Source organism: Acinonyx jubatus, chromosome B4 (genome assembly GCF_027475565.1).
Source record: "Acinonyx jubatus isolate Ajub_Pintada_27869175 chromosome B4, VMU_Ajub_asm_v1.0, whole genome shotgun sequence".
Classification (NCBI taxonomy): domain Eukaryota; kingdom Metazoa; phylum Chordata; class Mammalia; order Carnivora; family Felidae; genus Acinonyx; species Acinonyx jubatus.
In genome coordinates, this window is record NC_069387.1 from 99573853 (window position 1) to 99595348 (window position 21496).

Sequence of the window (21496 nt, forward strand, 5' to 3'; positions counted from 1 at the left end):
GTATTCATTTTTATCGATGTTGTTAGGGGGTTGTTAAAAATAATGGCAGGTTTTAGAGAATTTTTAGGCAGTACTGAAAGAGGACAGAATTATTTAACCTATATTTTATGTTTAAGAATAATTCTTAAAGAAATAGTTCAGAAGCAACTATAAATTTTATACTATAGGCTAGATGAATAACACTGTAAAACACTCAGTCTAGGTTCCTGACTCAGCACCCAGAGAACATATTACAATGTAAATGCCAGAAACACATGAATTGTGTTTATCTGCAATGAGGAAGGCTCAATGATAGACCCTATGGATTGGAGAGTCAAGATATTTACAGATGTCTTTAATGATTACTCAGGATTTTATTTTATTTCATAAATGTCTCTTGCATGGGTTTATATATTCAGATGTTAGGATGATAAATGTCTGCTATACATTATGGAATTTGGGCTTTACACGGTATTTTTAAAACTATTTCCACTTAAAACGCATTATATTAATATTCTGTTAAAAAGGAAAACTCAAACTAAAAAAATGGATGCAATAAAAAGTGTATATTTGTTTTTCCCTCAGAAAACTCCCTTCCTAAACATGGTTGTTGGTTTCTTTTTTGGGGGGAGGGTATAGTTGACATACAATGTTACATTAGTTTCAGGTGATTTCCCAAGTTTATACATTATATATATATACTATATACTATATCACTATATACATAGTGATTTGTACATATCACTATATACATAGTGATTTCCCAAGTTTATACATTATTCTATGTTCATCACAAGTGTCATTACATCTGCCCCTTTACATCACTCTTACAATATCACTGACTATATGACTGTATTCCTTATGCTCTGCTTTTTATGATTGTGACTTACTCCTTCTATAGCTGGAGGCCTGTATCTCCCTCTCCCCTTCACCTATTTGCCCAGCACCCCCACACCCCGTTCCCCTCTGACAACCATCCATTTGTTCTCTGTAGTTACAGTTCTGATTCTGCCTTCTGTTTGTTCATTTCTTTTAAGAGTTCATGTATGAGTGGAGTCATACGGTTTTTGTCTTTCTCAGTCTGACTTATTTCACTTAGCATACCACCCTCTAGGTCTATCCATGTTGTCTCAAATTGCAAAATTTCATTCTTTTGTATGGCTGTGTAACATTCGATTGTTGGTTTCTTATGTATCCTTTCAACTTCGATCTTTTCATTCCCATGAATACATAGATGGAACACACACCTGCAAAGGCTTGTACACACGCACACACAGACACACACACACACACACACACACACACACACACACACGTGAGCAACCAAATTTTAACATAAGGGAACAGTCCTGCAATTCGACTCTGTGCCATCGTTTGGAAAGGGAGCAAAAATTTTTTAAAGTTGTCAGCCATTGGCTACCTACCACTTCTCCTTTAATCATGCATACCACACTGTTTTCACTGATGTGTTTTCATGACTTTGGCTCACATATTCTCAGCTGAGCATTGATATGACCACCAGAGGGTGAAAATTGTTGTTTTTTTTTGTGGTTAAAAAAAAACCTTACTCTTTTTATGCACAAAGCACAGATATACATGGAAGCGCAGATACACATGGAGTGCATAAAAAAGTATCCAGCATATCTCTGGTGCTAAAATGTCATGGAGGAAGGGTGCTATTAGAAGATAAAGCATCTATAATATGTCCTCAAGGAATAATAATGAAAAAAAAAAGAATGAATATAGAATTAGAGGAAGTAGCGTCAAATAGATAATTTTGTTTAAAAAGTGCTAGTCTTAGAGAAAATGCCCAAATGTATCCAGCTTCCTCTGGCTACATCTATGTTATCATTAGCAAAACTTTTTGCACATGAAAAGGAGCCTAAAATTATATCCTATGTTTCATGCTCCTTTTTTTTTTTACTTCATAATGCATTTTATAAATCTTCTGAAATCACCTGAAGGTCATGACCTTAGGGTTTCTGGGCTTGAGCCCTGCATCAGGCTCTGTGCTGACAGCTCAGTGCCTGGATCCTGCTTCTGATTCTGTGTCTCCCTCTCTGTCCCTCTCCTGCTCAAGCACTCTCTCTCTCTCTCTCTCTCTCTCTCTCAAAAATAAATAAAAATTTAAAAAAAAGGAAAGGAAAGAAAGTATGTGGTCGGACCTTAGCTAAATCAATACCCCACACATGCACAGGAAGAAAACAGAAGCCCCACAAGCAAGCAGCTGCAAATGTATAGTCACATCATACAGTCAGGTGCCCCCTGGCATTTCACTCACACCTTTCTGCAGCCAAGACATGTGGGAAGCATTTCTTTGTGTTCTAATATATTTTGTTGTACAAATCTCAGCTTTTAGATCATCTAGAAGTAGGTGCTGAGGCTAGTTATTGTTACCATTTTTCAAAGGTACCATTGAATGAACATGTCACAAAAAAAAAAGGTACTTATTTTTTTCCTTTCAGCACATTGGTATTTTAGCCCCAAATCTCAAATGTATTATTTTGTTTAGGATTGTGTCCTGGTTTTTTTTTTTTTTTTGCTTTATTTAATATTTTTATATAACCTGGCAGTTACTCTTGCTTTTCTGCATCTCCTTTAACAGAAAACAGTTTTGCATATACTAACAATGACAAAAACTGAAGGGACAATTTTATAATGTGTAGAAGAAATGTGAAACCTTAATTATGATAGTTTCATTAATTTATGATAGTTTCATTTATTTTCAGTTCATCTATTGATTTCTAAAGTAAAGTCATAGATAGATAGATAGATAGATAGATAGATATAGATATAGATATATAGATATATAGATATATAGATATATAGATATATAGATATATATCTCCACCAAAACCTATGTATATTTTTTGTTTGGTGGACCATTACTAAATTGTGGGGGAACAAATATAATGCAGGCATTTTTCATAATATTTCACCTTACTGTTTAGCAGTATGATAATTCTCTTTACATGTCTATTCAGATTGTATTCTAGGATTCAAAAACTGAAGTCAGTATGTATTAGAAATACCATGCGTAACTACTCTTCACTCTTGCTTATTTTATTACCTTGACAGACTTCACCTAACACACATTGGGATGTAGTCATTATCATACTGACACAATTTTACTCTGGCTTTCAAATTATGCAGCTGGTAATGGAGAAGTAAGACCCAAGTAAATCATGATCAGTAGTCCCTCTAAAAATCCACAATTTTTAAAAAGTCATAATTTTGTTAAGGTTTTCAGACGAGATATATTGTCCTATAGTTTAATCAGTTTTACTTTCCATTTTAGTTTCTTTTATTTGTATCTTGTACTCTCTTTCCATTAATCCAATTGGTGAGAAGTTTATCCTTTTATTACCTTCAAAGTAACAAAGTTAGTAAGCCAAGACAAATAAACTTAAAAGCAGTATTTCAGTAACATACCTCTAACATATTTTTCATGGAGAACGATGTGACTCAAAATGTTCTTTGGTAACCACTTATACATTTCTTATGAATAATTAATGAGTAGCAGTGTTCCAAAGATTGAAAACTGACATTCTCATAGTGAACATTTTGTATTAATTAATAGCTACAAATTATAGGCAATATATTTATAGCTACAAAATACAGACAATATATTTATTCGGCATACTCACATTCCTACATTCTTTGTCATTTTAACTCCCATTCAACTGATAAAATATGCATAGAAGGTAAAGTATAAATTTTCTTCTAGTTTTTACATCCAATAATTAGGCATTACAGTTGTTTGAGAGAATTAAAACTGCAATATTGAGTACATTCTTACATTTCTTTTAGTACATGTTAACAATGGTTTTCGGCCAGAATTTTCACTATTTTAAAAGAAAATGAGCAATTTTATTTTAGGATTTAGAAACCTATTATATGCTCACAGCATGATTATTGATTATAATCTAAACTAGAATCAGCACAAAATGGTCAATCATAGGCAAATACATTATAAATCACATAAAGCAATGCATTACAGCAAAATCTAACTCCTGCTGCTTACCACTGGATGAATCTCAGAAACTCAATGTTAAGCAAAAGAAAAGTCACAAAATAATTGTGCCATATGATTCCACTCTGAAAGTTTTAAAAATAGACAAAGCTAAAACATAGTGTTTAGGAATGCAAGCTCAGTGGTGCAACTATAGAGAGAAGCAAGACAATAATTACCACCAATGTTGCGATAATGGTGGTAATCTTTGGGGCAGGGAGAGGCGACAGTAATAGGGGAGAGGTAAGAGAGAACTTCTAACATCTTCAAATGTCCAATTTCTGGACTTGGCTGGTGACTGATGAACCAGTGAGCTCTGCATTTTCACTTTGTTCAATTTTAATATGGCAGGAATTTTTTTTACATTAAAAAAGTTTACGCGTGAGAGAAAATGCAACATAACCTTATGTTAATTTCTGAAATATTAAGTCTGATGTAATGATATTCCTTGCCATTGAAAACATTTTAAACTACAGCCGCATTTTCACTTTGTTCACTTTTAATATGGCAGGAATTATTTTCACAATAAAAAAGTTTACGCGTGAGAGAAAATACAACATAACCTTATGTTAATTTCTGAAATATTAAGTCTGATGTAATGCTATTCCTTGCCATTGAAAACATTTTAAACTACAAGATACAATTCCTTTTTTATTTTTTAATTTTTAAAAAATTATTTAAACTCATTTTTGAGAGAGAGAGAGAGAATGAGTGGGGGAGGAGCAGAGAGAGAGGGAGATAGAATCCAAAGCAAGCTCCAGGCTCTGAGCTGTCAGCACAGAGCCCGGTACAGGGCCAGTACTCATGGACCACAAGGTCATGATGCTTAACCGACTGAGCCACCCAGGCACCCCTACTATTCCTTTTTTTAAAAGACTGTTATTTTTCCAATTAAATCTGCTAATGAACCCTGGAGTATAACTCTCAAGGGTGTGTGTGTGTGTGTGTGTGTGTGTGTGTGTGAGAGAGAGAGAGAGAGAGAGAGAGAGAGAGAGAGAGAGAGAGAGAGAGACAATTTGGGGGGGAGGGAGAAAGAGAGAAGAGGGAGTGGAAAAAGAATAAAGAGTTGTTCTGGTAGACTGAAGATTAATAGAAGTATTCTCCACCAATTATCCTTCTCTATATAGCAATGTCAGGAAAAGAAAGGGGGCCCAGCCCAGCATAAGCTCAGAGCTAAGAACAAAGACACCTTTGTGTTGTGATGCTAATGGAAGGGACTTGTACATTCTAGCTGTTGGCAACAATGAAATAAACCTCTAGCTCTTACCAATAATGGAATAAACCTCTAGCTGTTATTAATAATGAAATAAACCTCTAGCTGTTACCAATAATGGAATGTTTCTAGTGCCCTAATTCCTTGGACTCCTGTGATTCATCTGATAATAGTTACCTCAGCGTTTCAGCTCTGCTAGAGTTACAAGGTGATGTATTTTAAGAAGTCCTTTACTCCCTTCCCTCAAAGAATTAATCTTTTGCCGAAGATTACCAAATTTCTTCCCACACATAGTTCATTGTAGATGTAGGCTGTGAAATATTCCATCATTGTACCTTTGTAAGGGCACAATAAGATTGGATGAGTGTGAGATAACACCCCTATAGCTCTCCTCAAGCTACCATGAAAGCTTGAAGGACCTCTTCTTCGTGCTTAATATTCTGTGGGTGAAGCTGTTGGATAATGGCATGTCGACAGAATTGGGCCTATTTTAGAGCCGTAAGATTGTCAAATACTTCTTAATCATAAGAGTTATGGTTTTATACAGCAATATGTATAATTCCGGGAGATTTAAAATAAAACCCGAAAGCCATGAAAACTTAAATAAAATATGACTGAGTGTTATTTCTAGCCGGCCAACCTGCACTTCCTTAGTTGAAGGGAATAAAGTAGAAATAAAAGCCATTTTATTAAAAAGAGTTTGGAGAATGAAGACAACTCTTTTCGACTGAATTCTTTGTAAGCACAAAAAAAAGGAAAGATAATGTTAAAGCTGTCAGCAGATGTCTGACACTTGAAGGAGAGTGTCATTACAATAAAGGAACTAACAATATCTCCAAAGGTCATCATGCAGGTATAAAAAGGAGAAACATTTGTCCATTGACTATTGCAGTGACCTCCCCTTGAGCTTGAAGTCTAAAAACTTGGCGACTCAGAACTTTATTCAGCATTTTGGGTGTCAAATCCTCTGTGAGATGCAGGCCGGAAGGTGTTATTATTTGCAAAATACCATCCCTTTTCAGAAGTTGAACTCACATTAAATGTCAAGAAATGGAAACACTGAATTTAAACTGAAGTTTAGAAATAATAAATAAAGATTGATGTTAAAGGAGAGTCATCACTGAGAGCAAACCAAGATGGTCATAGTATTTAAAGAATTAGAACACCTGAAGTTCAGCATTTTATAAAATGAAGAGTTTTCATCCATCTGCATAAGGTCCTGACATTTAAAATGTGTTCCTTCCGTTTTGTTCACAGGCTCACCTCGTAGCAGCTTTTGAAAAGAGTTTAGGGAATATGACTGGTCGACTGCAAAGTCTAACTATGACAGCGGAACAGAAGGTATGTTCAAGAATCACCACAGGGGATTCAAATAAGACAGCAAGTTACATAGAATGTTTAAACAATGCCTGAGATGCAGCTCCTTAAATATAATGCTTCAGAGGATCCCTTCCTTATTAGATTGGAACAATGACAAGATAATACATTTTCTTGTCAGATTTTAATTTTTAAAGACTTATGATTCAGATTCATCTATATTAGAATACACACACACACACACACACACACACACACACACATAAAGTTCTTTCTAGGCCATCTATTTCACTTCTGACTAGACCCATTAAAAGAATACCAAATGTTTTAAGAAAGAGAAGCAGTTGTATAGGGGAAGAGTTAGACTATTCCAGGAACAATTTGTTATGCAGTTGACAAGAATTACAGTCTGACAAGAATTTTCACAAATTTATAGTCTATAAACCCAGTTATGGACCATGGCTATAATCTGAGATAAGCGTGAGGAAAGTCTGGAGGAGAGTGAGGACTCTACAAAGTAAAGGGACTCAGGGTACAGCATCTGTGAGATGAGACTGAAACACTGATCCTGAGCTGAAGTTTAGAAATGCGGAATGCTAAATGAAGATTTGGGTCGTTTGTACTAACAAGGACTAGTTGGCATCTGGGGATGCTGTCTTTGAAAAGTAAAGCTAATTTATATGAAAAGCTTTAAAATAAACCTGACGGGTTTTTACGGAGTGGGAGAAGGAATTCTAAAAAGAAAGAAACAGAATTTAGGTCACAAGGCAGACATATCAAAAAGGTTCACGTTGCCTAGAAAGAGTATGGACAGTTTCCATGGGGTGACCAGTAACTTACCTCTCTGCCATTATTTTGGCCCTAACCTGGGTCCTTGGATGGGTGTCAGAGACAGATGCAGTCTCTAAAATTGTATGGAAACATTTGTAAAACCTGCATATGTGCATGATCTGAGCAGATGTCCAGTTTTCATCTAATTTTCAGAGATCCAAAATCTGAAAAGCTTTGGCTATTTTCAGAATCTGTACCTATATCTGTCCCTAGAGATGGTTTCAGTTTTGTCTTTAGTTCCGTAAAGTATGTCATTAGCTTTAGAGAGCTAGCATATGTTACCATTGTGTTCGTTTACCAATTTTTACATTAAAAAAAAAAAAAAACCCTGAATGAACAGCCCAATTACACTAAAGAGAAAAATCAAATATTCCTCTTGTAGCCTGGTGTAATTAGCAAACTCTAACGTTATTTGCCCTTGTCTTCGATGCTCCTGTGTCACAGATTTCTCTCTTGCCCATGAAAGAGAGCACTATCCATGCCTGTCAAACCTGTTCTGTAAGGGAAGATGACAAATGCCTTTTGAGCACAGGAATTTTATCTTAATCTTTTTTGAAGCGGAGATGGGCAGTACAGTTTACCACTTCGCTATGTAACCTAAGAACTTGGCAAATAAGATTACAAAGGTCTTTTAGGGCAGCCAAGTGGGAAAGAATATAAGGAAGCTTGAGTGTGGATCTCAGCGGAACCTCTTTTTTTTTTTTTTTTTTTTTTTAGTTTATTTATTTATTTTGAGAGAGAAAGCATGCACAAGCTGGGGAGGGACAGAGGAATCCCAAGCAGGCTCCCTCCATGCCTTTAGCACAGAGCAGATGCAGGGCTTGGACTCACAAACTATGAGATCATGACCTGAGCTGAGATCAAGAGTCAGCACTTAACTTAGCCATCCAGGCGCCCCGTCAATGGAACCTCTGTAAGGGCTGAGGAATTTTCCTTTTCTGACCCTCAAATTCATCATTTTATGTATGTATGTATGTATGTATGTATGTATGTATGTATGTATTCATTTAAAAGTCATCATTTTAAAAATCAGGATTATAATAACTACCTTACAGAAGCATTATGAGGAACAAATAAGGTACTATATAACACTACATACAGTGGATAGTCAAAAATGTTACCTTTCTTACATTGCTTTCCTTTTTCCCCTTAAGAGATATAGGATAAACCAAGTTTGTCATTGTCCATAAGCCAGGCATATCACTAGAAATCATAGCTAGTATTTAAGTCTCATATCTTTAAGAAGTCAAAATTAATGTTTTTCACCCCCCCATATTTCCTTTAATTACTTTACATTTATAAGTAAAATCTCTTACAAAAATTGGAAAACTACGCATTGTTAATTTTTTCATAATGCCTATGAATAATGCCCAAATATTTTTAAATACATCTGCATAGTACCTGGAATTTTAAAATTATCCATAACGTAACATTGCCAAAATTATGAAATTTTCTCAGAAGATGCCATGATGTCTGAAATTGCCTTGCCCTTTTTTAACTGAAAATAAAGTGATTGCTTGTCTCATTGCAAGCTGTATGCACACAACAGTGTTAGTAAGTAATTTATTTTATACATCTGAGATGTATAACTTGCCTATATCCAAGGTGGTTTTGAGAATCATAAAATTAATTGTAATACGATATGGCACAACTCAGTAACGGAATCTAGTGAAAACCAGTAGAAGAATGTATATAACAAGACACCTGAGCCTATGTAATTACTACTGCAAAGCACAAAATGGAATTGAATGTCAAGGAAGCCAGCACACAAAGGGGGATGGCTTGGCATGTGTAGCTCTCATTTTCTGACCAGAAGAGTATAATTTAGATCGGAGAGACAAACTTTTTGGCACTGAATTCAAGGACAAATTTATTGTAAAGTTTTTAAAATCGGGGTCATGGAATAACAAAAGACAAAATCACTGTTCAAATAGACATTTCTCTAAAAGCTGAGGGCATAACATTTAATCATATTTCAGTAAAGTCATTTCTTCAGGGAGCTGAGATAAAAGGGTATATTGCTCTCTGGTGATCCAACAATCCTGGGAAAAAGATTAGAGCATATAGAGCAGAGGTTTTGAAACTCTGTTCTTGGAGTTCCAAGGCTCATTTGTCCATTTAATCATTCACCAAAGTTATATTGAATTTCTACTCTGTATAAGACACTGCTCTAGCTACTGAGAATTTAGCAGTGAACTATATGTATATGACATATATTTTATAGTGTACATATATAATATATGCATTCTATATATGTAAACTGTGTATAACTGGTTATAAGAGTATATATTCCAGTAGGTGACAGATTATGATAAAAATATAGGATTTCAAGGGACACCTGGGTGGCTCAGTTGGTTGAACATCTGACTCTTGGTTTTGGCTCAGGTCGTGATCTCGCAGTTTGTGGGTTCAAGCCCTGCTTGAGATTCTCTGTCTTTCTCTGTCCCTCCCATAGGGTAATTTGAATCCATAAATTTTTCATGGATGCAAGTTACTTATACTACTGGGATTTGATGAACTAGTGTATTTTCTTAGAATCAGGGCTGGCTGGGTTCTTTCAGTAGAAACATTTACAAGATTTCAAGGCACACACACGGGGATGGGGAGTAAGATGTGTTCAAAGAAACTACAGCTAGATAGTGTAAGATTAACTGAATGTCAGTGTGATGAAACCAAAGACAGGTTTAGCAGAAATTTTTAAGAACCTTGCCTAGAAGGTCAAGTTGGTTGATGAGATTTATTGCCAAGCTTGTAGGAAATTTGCGAGTTTCCAGGAGAAACTTGGAAAGAGGTCAGATGCAGTTAGGAAATTAGGTTGGAGAGGATACCAAGCAAGGTGAATATTATGACAAACTATTTGATCATCTCATTTTGAAGCATTCCAAGCCTGACCTTGATACTTATTTAGCCTCAGAGACATGTACAAAACAATTGGAAAAGATACTGCCTCCATCTACCTTCTTGTACACAAGAAACTTTCATGGAAAACTGGAATCTTACATCAATGGCAGGTATTTGGGACATCATTATCTACAATAGCTTATTGTAGGTGAATGAATTTTTGGTTCCCAAGTTTTAAAGTACCACGTTTGAAAAGTGAGAAACATCAATGAAATATGATCTGATCATCTATTCCCAAGATCCTGTACAGAATTATCCTAGCCTCAATCTTCTCCTTAGTATATATGAAGAGAGTAGGAAAATGGATACTAACTGAATTAGAAGAGACTTTAAATCCTTATCCTGATGGCATATACATTTTCCAGTTTTGTTTTTTTTTTATTTCCTGAAAGTGTAATATTCTTAAAACTCAAGTATCTTCTATTTGGTCACTTTCAAAATAAAGACACTATATGAAAATATTTCAGAGTATCAAATGATTTTATATTTGGCTATTTCTAGAACTTGCTTCTAATTATACAGCAAAAAAAGAGGAATTCATAATTGTACTTGGAAGCAGCATTGCAATTTCCAAGCATTATAATCACCTTAGAAAAATATGGCTTAAAAATAAATGTGAACAATCAATTATAATTATGAAGGAGAAGAAAAGGAAAACTAAAAACAAACTATTTAAAAACAATTTATATGTCTCAGTCAAGTTTTCACTTTCAAGTGCCTTCTATTAATCTTTATATACTTACTACTGGAAAAAGAGAGAAAGGATAACCCTGACTTTGTTGCCAACCCAAGGAAATGATTTCACTGATTTAGCCATATCCAGACTTTCTGTTTATAATGAATAATAAAGTCACTGATGTTTTTATATGGCACCATAGGTGATCAAACACCCTGTTGTTAAAATATAAGTAGAAGTGAAGCTTTACATTTTTCTTAGGAGATAAACACCTGTTTAACATAGACCAGAACATTTGAGCATAATCACCCCAACATTTACTGAGATCCTAAGTCAGGTGAAAAGATAAAGTCTACAACAGCTAAATAAGCTGAATGCTTTAAATGATCTGGAAGCACAGAGAAGGGCTTTAGTTTTTCTGAAAGGCAAACTAAGAGGTTTCAAGCTCATTCTACCATGGCCTTTAATGGTGAGAAAAATATTTAAAGCAAAGGGAAAAATCATATGGGAAGACTCAGAGAAAAGGATAGCTGTAGTTTGAAGTGATGTGGAAGATGGATCTCATCAACTGAAATAAGAAAGAAGGAAGGAATTTTTGCATGTATATAGATACCTAGTTCAGGTTTGAACAGATTATCACTGTTAAATTTACCTATCCTTTTAATTAAAGACACTGGAATATTTTATAGGTGCTTGCATGTACTTATGAAGTTCCCCTAAAGAACTACTAAGATGAATTTGGCTAAACTAATTTTTTCATGTATGTGATTTTCCCAAACTATATAATGAATATATCTGTTACCTAGTTATTCTTCCTTTGGGTCTACTGTGCCATGCTGCATAATAACTAACGTGCTTAATATGTTTTTTTAGAAGATACTTAGTTTTAAAAGTGAGCATTCTTCTACCTCACATTAAAAGCTATTTTCTGAAAAAGCAATATTCCCTGAACATTCCACTTATAATCTTTGTTATAACAGCTTTGAGAAGAGATTTCCGTAGAAAACATTAAAGTTTAGACCCTGAAATAAGTCCGCTTACTCATAAAATTAAGTATGAGATCTCATTTCCATTTTACTTCTTTCAACTTAAAGCCACATATTTCAGCAGATTTTAATCCACAGTACAGGCACTGTTGATTTTAAATTCAAGGATGAAAATCTGATTTTAATCAAAATTTAACTTGTATTCTAGTTTACACGTTGTAAAATTACTCTTTAAATTATGTGATTGATTAAGTATGTACAGTAGATCTCCTTTTGTGAATAATTTTCTGGTAAAGGCAGAATGAATTTTCAGTAAACATTTTATCTACTGGGAAATTTATTTTAAATGGAAAATACGTTAAATTTTGGTAAACTTACCTATTACTAATTGAGCAAGGGACAAAATTTAGATAGAACTTGGAGAGACAGAAATTATGACGAAATTTGTATTATGACAGTGGAGCTTTTCCACAAACCTGTTTCTTTTGTGAAAAATACATGCAAATGAATTACAGTCAAGTATTTAAGGATCCATCTATGAATCCACGAGATTGTTACTGATTTTCATTATGTAATTCTTTGACTTACAAACTATTAGAAGTCTGTAAGAGGGTTTATTTTTTTAATATCTGTGTCCATTAGAAATACGTCAGATATCCAGTGATAATAGTTCCAGGATGTGCTAGGTATCTATTCCAAACTTGGATATCATTTCAGTTAGCATTGCCCCCTTTTTTTTTAAGTGTCTAAGTTTCGAATAGTCTCTGGATGTTCTCATATCTGAAGCAGTTTCCTACAAAGGCAATGTTGTGATCTTACCTTTTTTTGTATATTCAGAAGACAGAGAGTAGGAATAAGCCACTGACTATGGAGGGAAGAACCCAAGCCTGATTCTTTGGATTTCTGCCAACGATGCTAGAGAAAATGATAAATAACAATTACATTACCTAGGAATTCTCCCTCTAAGAGGCTGACAAAAATTCTAATTTTTAGAGTTGCTACATACTCCTGGTTTGGGGGCTCCCAATGGAAATACTGCCAATGCTAGAAAAACACTCTACTTCATTTTGCAATGAGGCACATGTCTTCCTGATGCTGCCTCGTAGTCACTTGTGGTTAAATAATTCATTTAGATAACTGTGAAAGATCATATTTGTATGTTCTTTGAGACACATCTTAAAGTTACCCTACGTTCAATAAGAAAACAGATGTTGTATAAAAAATTGATTTGTAAGCTACCATTTTTTTTCTTTTTGATGAACTATTATTTAAGGAATGTACATTGCATATATTTCTATTCACTTTAAAAAATTCCTGTGTTGTTTTGGCTTGTTAAATTGAGGTCTCCATGCTAAAAATCTTACTGGATAAAAAGTAGCAGAATCTAAGACGACCATGATTTGCAAAGCAGAATTTAATAATATGATATTTAGTAGCAATGAGTTAGGGATGAGTACCTCTTTTTATACTTGGGTATGAAGAATCAATTCCCCAAGTGCAAAATCAAAGAGACAAAATCTGAAGTCATTCATTCAGGGTTTCCAGCTGACAGTAAAATGCAGTCTGATTCACTAGTACAATCCTGATAGCTAACCCTGTGATGTAATCTGGTGGTATTCATAGGTTTGGTATAAAATGAGCCATGTGACATCTTGCTTTGTGTTGAACTGTCCAGCTTTAGGTGCCACCCTTTGAAAGGAATAAAGACCATTCAGGTCACATTCATAAGAAAATAGCCAAGGCATTTTTTTGTTTTTATTCTCCTTTACATTTAACTAAATGAGAAATTGTGAAATGCAACTTGACAAGGTTAGTCAGGCATCCAAATCTCTCAGGACGTTCGCACCACGTACAATTGAACCCAGTTGGTAGTGAATTATAAGCAAGGACATTTTACTTTTCTCTCTAGGTACTAAAACCTCTAAATTCTATTTGTTTCACAGGAGTCTGAACTTATAGAACTAAGAGAAACCATTGAAATGCTGAAGGCCCAGAACTCTGCTGCCCAGGCAGCTATTCAGGGAGCACTGAATGGTCCAGACCACCCTCCCAAAGGTATATTTAGAAGTATTGCCATTTTTTTTCATTCAATGTAATGAATATCTATTTGATTCATTAGAGTGAAGCTGCTTTTACTCAGTGGCATTGTCCTTTATAAGGAATAAGTTGGTATTAAGGCAGTCAGAATCCCAGAATTTAAGAACAGTAGCTTTCCTCATCAAATAAATTTTTAATTAAGTTTAAGGAATTTGCTTCTATAGTAGGACACACCTTTCTCTCCATTTGGTTTGGTGAAAGTAGGGCTGGGGAGGTTGGCTAATAGATTTATCTCTGACTTGAAGCAAAACAAACCCTGTAAAGACCATCAAAGTCTAGATCTGTAAAGAAAATAAATTAATTAATATGGTCAAATTCCAAGGAGAAAGTGTGTGGAACAGCTCCTTCTGGGTGGAGGCATTAAAAAGGGACACTTCTTATGAAAATGCTAAAAACAATAAGAAAAAGGACTAAAAGTTAGTCTACTTTTAATTATTACTATGCTTTGTCAGTTCTAAACAATAATAAGATAATCTCCTTTGCCATCACCCCCACCCCTTAGTTTCCCACTGTAGAAATGCTTTGTGTTAATGTCATGTCAGTTTTTTCTTTGCATAGGTTCTACTTATTCATGCCCTACCTCTTTTCAATGGCATTCCACATGCTCAACTCTTCACCAGCTAAACAAATGCTTTTATAAATCTTGAATGCCCTATCATGTATGTTTCCATTTCCAGGGGAATTCTGGGAACATTTTATGGAATCTTTTAATGTCTCCAGCAGCCGGTCACACTTTGGACTCCTCGAGTGTGGCATCTCTTACCATCAACCCAAAAGGGTTCTCTCCAGGATCAATAATGATTTACACGACACGAAATCTAGTACCACATTTAAAATTCTTACTGTATTTAACCTGCAGACCGCATTGTATACTGATGTCCATTCCATCCTAATTGACACATTAATTTCCTGTAATGTTTATAATATTCACATTCTTAGTTTTTTCTCCTCCTGCTTTGAAATCTCTTTGAAAGTTTCTTTTGCAGGTTTACTCATTTGTATCGTTTTGTTAAATGCTGATATTTCTTAGAACCCAGTCCTAAACTCTCTTCCATTATGATTTTGTGCATTGTGATTCCCTTCTCCTATCTAAAAATCTATAAACTCATCTAATACTCTAGCTATAATTATCATTTATGCATTGATAACTGTCAAAAATATTTCTTCAGGCCAGGCTCATCTCTTGAGTTGCAGATCTATAAATCGAGCTGCATAAGAGAGAGCTCCACTTGGTTATCTTTGGATGTCTCTTTGTCATGTTAAATTCAACATCTCCAAATTTGAACTTGTCATCTTCCCTCTCAGACCTGCTTTGCCTTCAGTGTTCCTTGCCTCAGTAAGTGGCACCACCATTCTTCCATTTAGCCCGCCATAAACCTAGATGTTCATTCATATATCCTCCTCTCCTCATTCATTAAGTCACCAAGTTCTATTGATTCCACCCCTTAAATATCTCTTGGATATGTTCCCTTTTCTCAGATCCTACTATTACCATCCCTTATCTCTCCCCTGAACTGTGACCACAAACTCCTAAATCCTTCCTGCCCTTCATCTTAATACCACTTTGTATCATTCTTCACACTGAAACCAGAGCATTAGTCAACAACAAATATCTATAGGTATCCCTTGCCTTTAGGATGAAATACAAACTTCTTAACATGACATAATTTCTCTTCATCATCTTTGTTCACTCAACAAATATATAATGATTATCAGTTATTTGCTAGACACTGGTCTAGACCTTATGCTTTGCTTTTTTGTCACATTGTATATTTCAGCTACCCTGACTTCTTCTAATTCTCTAAAAGTTTTTTGTATGTTCTGTTTATTTCTACTTAAAATTTTCTGCCTTGTGTGCTCAGCATAAAAACGTTTTGAGACCTAAGAGAGTTAGCCTAAATATGCCTCCTTGACCCTTAAAATTAATGAGGTCCCCTTGTGGTATGTTTCTGGAGATAACTGTAGTTCCTCTATCAAAATTTGCATTGTACTTTGGTGCCCTAATTTATGTAAGGTCTCCCTTTTCTAATCAATGGTAGGGTGGTAAGTTTTCTCAATCCAAGTGACTGTGGGGGTGCTGTACACATAAAAGGGGTTTATTTGAATTTTAATTTAAGAAAATACAATTTTTGGTGTGCCTGGGTGGCTTAGTCCATTAAGCATCCAACTTTGGCTCAGGTCATGATCTCACAGTTCATGGGCTCGAGCCCTGCGTCAGGCTCTGTGCTGACAGCTGAGAGCCTGGAGCCTGCTTTGGATTCTGTGTCTCCCTCTCTCTCTCTGCCCCTCCTTTGCTCATACTCTGTTTCTCTTTCTTTCTCAAAATAAATAAATACTAAAAATTTTTTTTTAATAATAAAATTAAAAAATGCAATTTTTTAAATACTAGAATTCAAATTTTAGAAAAAAATTATAAAGTGAGAGATACTTAAATTGAAGGACAAACTAGTCCTCTAGGGGCTACTTCTGTTAGGAATTTAGCAACTTTCCATGCGGGGGAGTTGATTTATATGCTACATGGAAAATTACTGCATATTTAAAGCTTATCTTAGAGCTATAATAAAGCAGCTTATGTTCTGAATCTTCATGTTGTAAATAGGTCCAGAGAAGGGATTGAAAAAGACTTAATCCTTTCTTTAACACAGTACAAGTCACTGAAGTAAAACTTTCTGGAAGGATTCCTTTTATCTTAGGCAACAAGTACCCTAATGTATCTACTGGAATTGAAAAAAGGAATTCCTCTGCTCACTAATGTGGGAGGGGCACATAAAATGAGTAAAATGATAACAGTTAATATTCAAATTGGTCAAGAAATATTAAAAAATATTTTTATAAGATTTAAAACTGACAAAAACAATTATAAGTGTATATAGGATATTTATGTTTCAATAATATATATTCAGTGAACACAAACTGATTCTTACTATCTGACCATTGGCATCACATACAGAAAATAAAGTCTGTTGGAGTGTTTATGTATCTTTCCATGGGTCATTATGGTGATTGTATAAGCTATAAGCTATAAACTTATAGTCTGAAATCATATTGGGATTTGGTTTTCGAGAGCTTTACACATTTATGTCAGGTAAATTTGTAACATGTAGTCTTACAATATATATGGAGTGAGGCAACAGTTTTATAGACAGGTCAAACTGAGACAAAATCACGTAATTAATGTAACTTTCTATTTTCTATGTGTTCATCCCATTTATTAACAGAGCCTGATAAATAATAGCAGTCTATAATAGAATAAATTTATTTATTCATGCACAAATGTTATCTGAATAGCTGATACATACTAGTCGCTCTGTTAGATCTTGAAATACAAAGATAAAAAAACAAAGCCCCCTACTCTCAAGGACTCACAGTCCACTGCCACAAAAGGTTATAAATATATCTCTGTGTAAATTTAATGATACAGAGATACATATATATAACCATATATGAAAGGTAAAATAATAGAAAATTTTACTTTTATTTTTCAAAATACACTTTTTTTAAGTCACTACCTCTGTATATAAACATAGAATAGTTTTTCCTTGAGATGTACCAATTTAACAAAACACGTAGTAAATTGCTATCAACAGTGAATACATTTTTAGGAATGTTAGGCAAACAGTTGTGCTGAATGAATAAGAATAATATTGCCCATAAGCACTTATTGATTGCCTACCATAAGCCATAGTGTGCACAAGGTCCTGGATCTACAACGGTAAACAAAACAGATATAATCTTTGTCTCCATTAAACATTTACACTTGGGGCACCTGGATGGCTCCATCAGATGGGCGTCTGACTTCGGCTCAGGTCATGATCTCACGGTTTGTGAGTTTGAGCCCCACATCCGGCTCTCTGCTATCAGAGCAGAGTCTGCTTTGGATCCTGTTTCCCTTTCTCTCTGCCCCTACCCCACTCTCTCACGCACTCTCTCTCTCAAAAATAAACATTAAAAAAATAACCCTTAAATCTTGTGGGAGAGCAGAAAATTAGCAATTGTTGTGATCATAGGTATAGCTGAATATGCATGGCAAAACAGTTATAAGTTAAAAAATGGACAAGAATTAGTGCTATAGAAAGCAAGGGTAGCAGGGAACCTACTGGAGGTGCATAGTCAGGAAAGGCCTTTCCCAGATAGCAACATTTAATGGGAGATCCAAGGAACAATTATCAATGTATATGGCAAATATTGAAAGAGGAGTATTCCAGAAGAGTCTTGAGATAGAAAGCAGACTATTGCCTTTATGGAGCTGATACAATGAGCAGAGGTAAAATAAGAAGAACCAGGTTAGAGAGACAATTACTGACCGGATTACTGAGGGACTTTTAGGCCATTTTTAAGAGTTGAAATATTTTCTTTCTTCTTAAAATGGTAATCTACTAAAAAGTCTGAAGTAAGGGAGTAATGATGACATTTTCCTTTTAAAGATTTCTCTAGCTACTGTTTACAGAATGGTTTGAACTTGGACAGCTCTTCTTGATGTAAAGCAGAGAAGTGTTAGTAATAGCTTAAGCTGGGGCATCGGTGGTAAGAAGGGTGGGAAGTGGGAATGAATGGATGAACAAACACGTAACTGAAATACAGACTTTTAAAATAAGCTTCTCCATTCGTTCATAAGGTTCACATCCATTTGGTCAACCGTTCTTTTCCAAGCTCTATAGTGTCACATGTACTGAATCAAATACTTACAAACACTAGCAAGAAATTGTTGGAGATGAATAAAATAAATTCCTTTCATTCCATGATATTACTGAAATTTGCTTTTCAGTATAATGAATTCGGTTCATAATAATTCAACAAGTATGTTTTATGCCCAGATTCTCTCTTTATTCTTTATTGGTGAATGCATTCATAACTGAAGATAAATAATACCTACAAGGACTACTTTTGACCTATGATTATAAGAATTTACCTCTCTTCTCAAATTTTGAAGGTTAATCAAAGCCAAATACAATTTATTAATACTGGATATAATAAAAACTCTTGAGTACCTTAACATCCAGTACCATTGCTTTAGTTGTGAAAGTCAATTACTAGGAAAAAAACTAAAAAATAATGTATCTTGATCACAAAAGCTTATAGCCAAGCACAGCAGAAATGTAAGATACAAATAAGTACCAACATATTCTTCTTTTCTTTATTCATACAACTTCTAGTATTAGTTGATTAAAAGATACTATAAATGCCTTAAGTTGCGACATTGGTAATGTTTGGGGCATGTAAACACATCATTATTTTTTAAAGCACTTTTAAGAGGCCACAATCTACAGAGTCTGAAAAATAGTTTTATTTTTGGCTCCTATAAAATTTGTTAGTGTATTGAATATCTTAAGGGAAAAAGTTGAGGTATATGTTGATATATATGTATATGACTAAGGATGGAGATATGTATACATATATTACATACCCACACACATGTTCACTGATTATATGTTTTAAAAGGAACCAGTTATAGTTCCATTGTCATGGGGCATTGTACTGTTAAATACATCTGTCAACTGGAAAGCTTTGATTTTAAACTATTGTTTCTATGGAAACTTTTTGAAAGCTATATAGTGATTTCTGACATAAGTTCTACTGAAATTTTTTGCTCGGCTAATCTGCGTTGATGCCCATTAAATATAATAATAGATTTGACCTTAAAGTAGACTGGGCCTTAAAAGTAATTTTATGAATTGGAAGTGTCTCCGCTAACACTTAATATTAGTTCACTGTAAGCAGTAAGTAAAATTACTTATTTAACTCTCAGTAAAATTTCAATTTCAACAACTGTAAATTAATCTTATAGGCTGATTTTATGGAGTAAGTGGATATCTTCAAAATGTGAATAAATGCCAAAAGTTTTTTTTTTTTTTTTTTCAAATCGTCTTGTGTGACTAGAGAAGCACTACATGCTTTGTAGAAGCACAGCAAGCCCGTATCATGTGGCAGTTAGCACGACAGACATTACAATCTGTCCAGGTCTCGGCTTGGCTCTACTGTGTTTCAGCTCTGTAACTCTGGTCAAATGATTTTTAGTAATTAAACTCATTTCAACACTTTGCTTTAAGAATGAAATTAAATAATCCCAGGTCAGAGTCAACACAGAGTAAAAGCTAGGTTTGTTATTACCTGTGGTTATTGTTACTGTCACCATTACTATTCCACGTCATGGGCAGGGATTATGATGCGTTGTCTTAAATATGTGCTCTGTTTAGTGTATACATGTCATCTACCCAGATTCTCTCTTGAGCGTCTTCCCCCCACTGACTCTTTGACCTCGGTCAGGTTACTTCTTTGCACTTCAATTTCCTCATCTGTGAATTGAAGTGCTTAAATGACTTCCAAGGTTTGTTTTGGCTCTATCATGGTATGATTCTATGAAATGGAAAATTAATATACTTGGCTTCGGTAGCTGTATCCAAAGCACTAATATTAAAAAGACACAATTAATTCTCATGCAGTTATGAGTTTCCATTTACTCCATGGGAGTAATCATTTGGAATAAATCACTTGGAAGATCTGTTTGATCCAGGTATTCAGTGGAAATCAGTAGCATAGCATTTCATTTTTGGGTAAAAACTTGGAACTCATTAAACCACCAATGCTACAGACTTATATGAGATGTTCAATGAATCTTAATGAAGATAACGCATTTAATTAAAGCAAAGAAGGTTGTATTTTATTACACTTAAAAACCAAAGCTGCCCTGAAACGATTTGCACAAAGCCATGTTGACTTTTATTAGCAGACTTCCTCTCAGGAAGCCTAATGGTCTCGTTTGTTCCCAGTGAAAGTGTATGAGCTAATGTGATATTGTCTATCTGTTGCTAGATCTCCGTATCAGAAGACAACATTCCTCTGAAAGTGTTTCTAGTATCAACAGTGCCACAAGCCATTCCAGCATTGGTAGTGGTAATGATGCTGACTCCAAGAAAAAGAAAAAGAAAAACTGGGTAAGTAAGCCATGGTCATTTCATCTCATTCAGAAGCATATTATTGCACAATGAGTCAGGTTTTTGTTTTTGTTTTTGTTTTTGTTTTTATTTTTTCCTTATGAGATTTAGAAATCTGTAGCAGTTTACAAAGACTGTCATTCAGGTAACTGGCCTCTTGAATGCTGGACTCGTCACCAAAATTAGGGTGGCATGATGCTGAAGTCAGGACCAGGCTTGGGTTTGAATCCCCACTCTGCCACTTACTACTGGGACCATAGGCAGGCTCCTTCACCCTTTGAGGGGGCCTACATTTTTCCCATCTGTAACAATAGGTTCATCAACACTGACTTTATAGAGTTGTTGTAAGGAAAAATAAGATAACGTCTGTTAGTAAATGACAGGGCAGGGATTTATCGTGGAGGCAAGAAAGAAAGAGAGATGGTGGGAGTGGTGGCGGTGGTGGTGGTGGTGGTGGTGATGGTACTGATGGTGGGGCTGGGGGAAGAGGAGAAGAAATAGATTGTAAAAGTAGGGACAGAAGAAACCTTGACGGCCTTCGCACCTCTCACT

The 21496-nt window shown here is 35.0% G+C and overlaps 1 protein-coding gene across 6 annotated transcripts in view; it reads left to right on the forward strand.

Moving 5' to 3' along the window:
• The window catches only part of NAV3 (neuron navigator 3), a 373689-nt gene that overhangs the window by 312624 nt on the left and 39569 nt on the right, over positions 1-21496 (forward strand). For all 6 annotated transcript variants that reach the window (XM_027071189.2, XM_027071190.2, XM_027071191.2 and 3 more), the window contains 3 exons: positions 6462-6545; positions 13859-13970; positions 20823-20944. In XM_027071189.2, coding sequence (XP_026926990.2) covers positions 6462-6545; positions 13859-13970; positions 20823-20944 — 318 coding nt within the window. The remainder of the gene's footprint in view (positions 1-6461; positions 6546-13858; positions 13971-20822; positions 20945-21496) is intronic.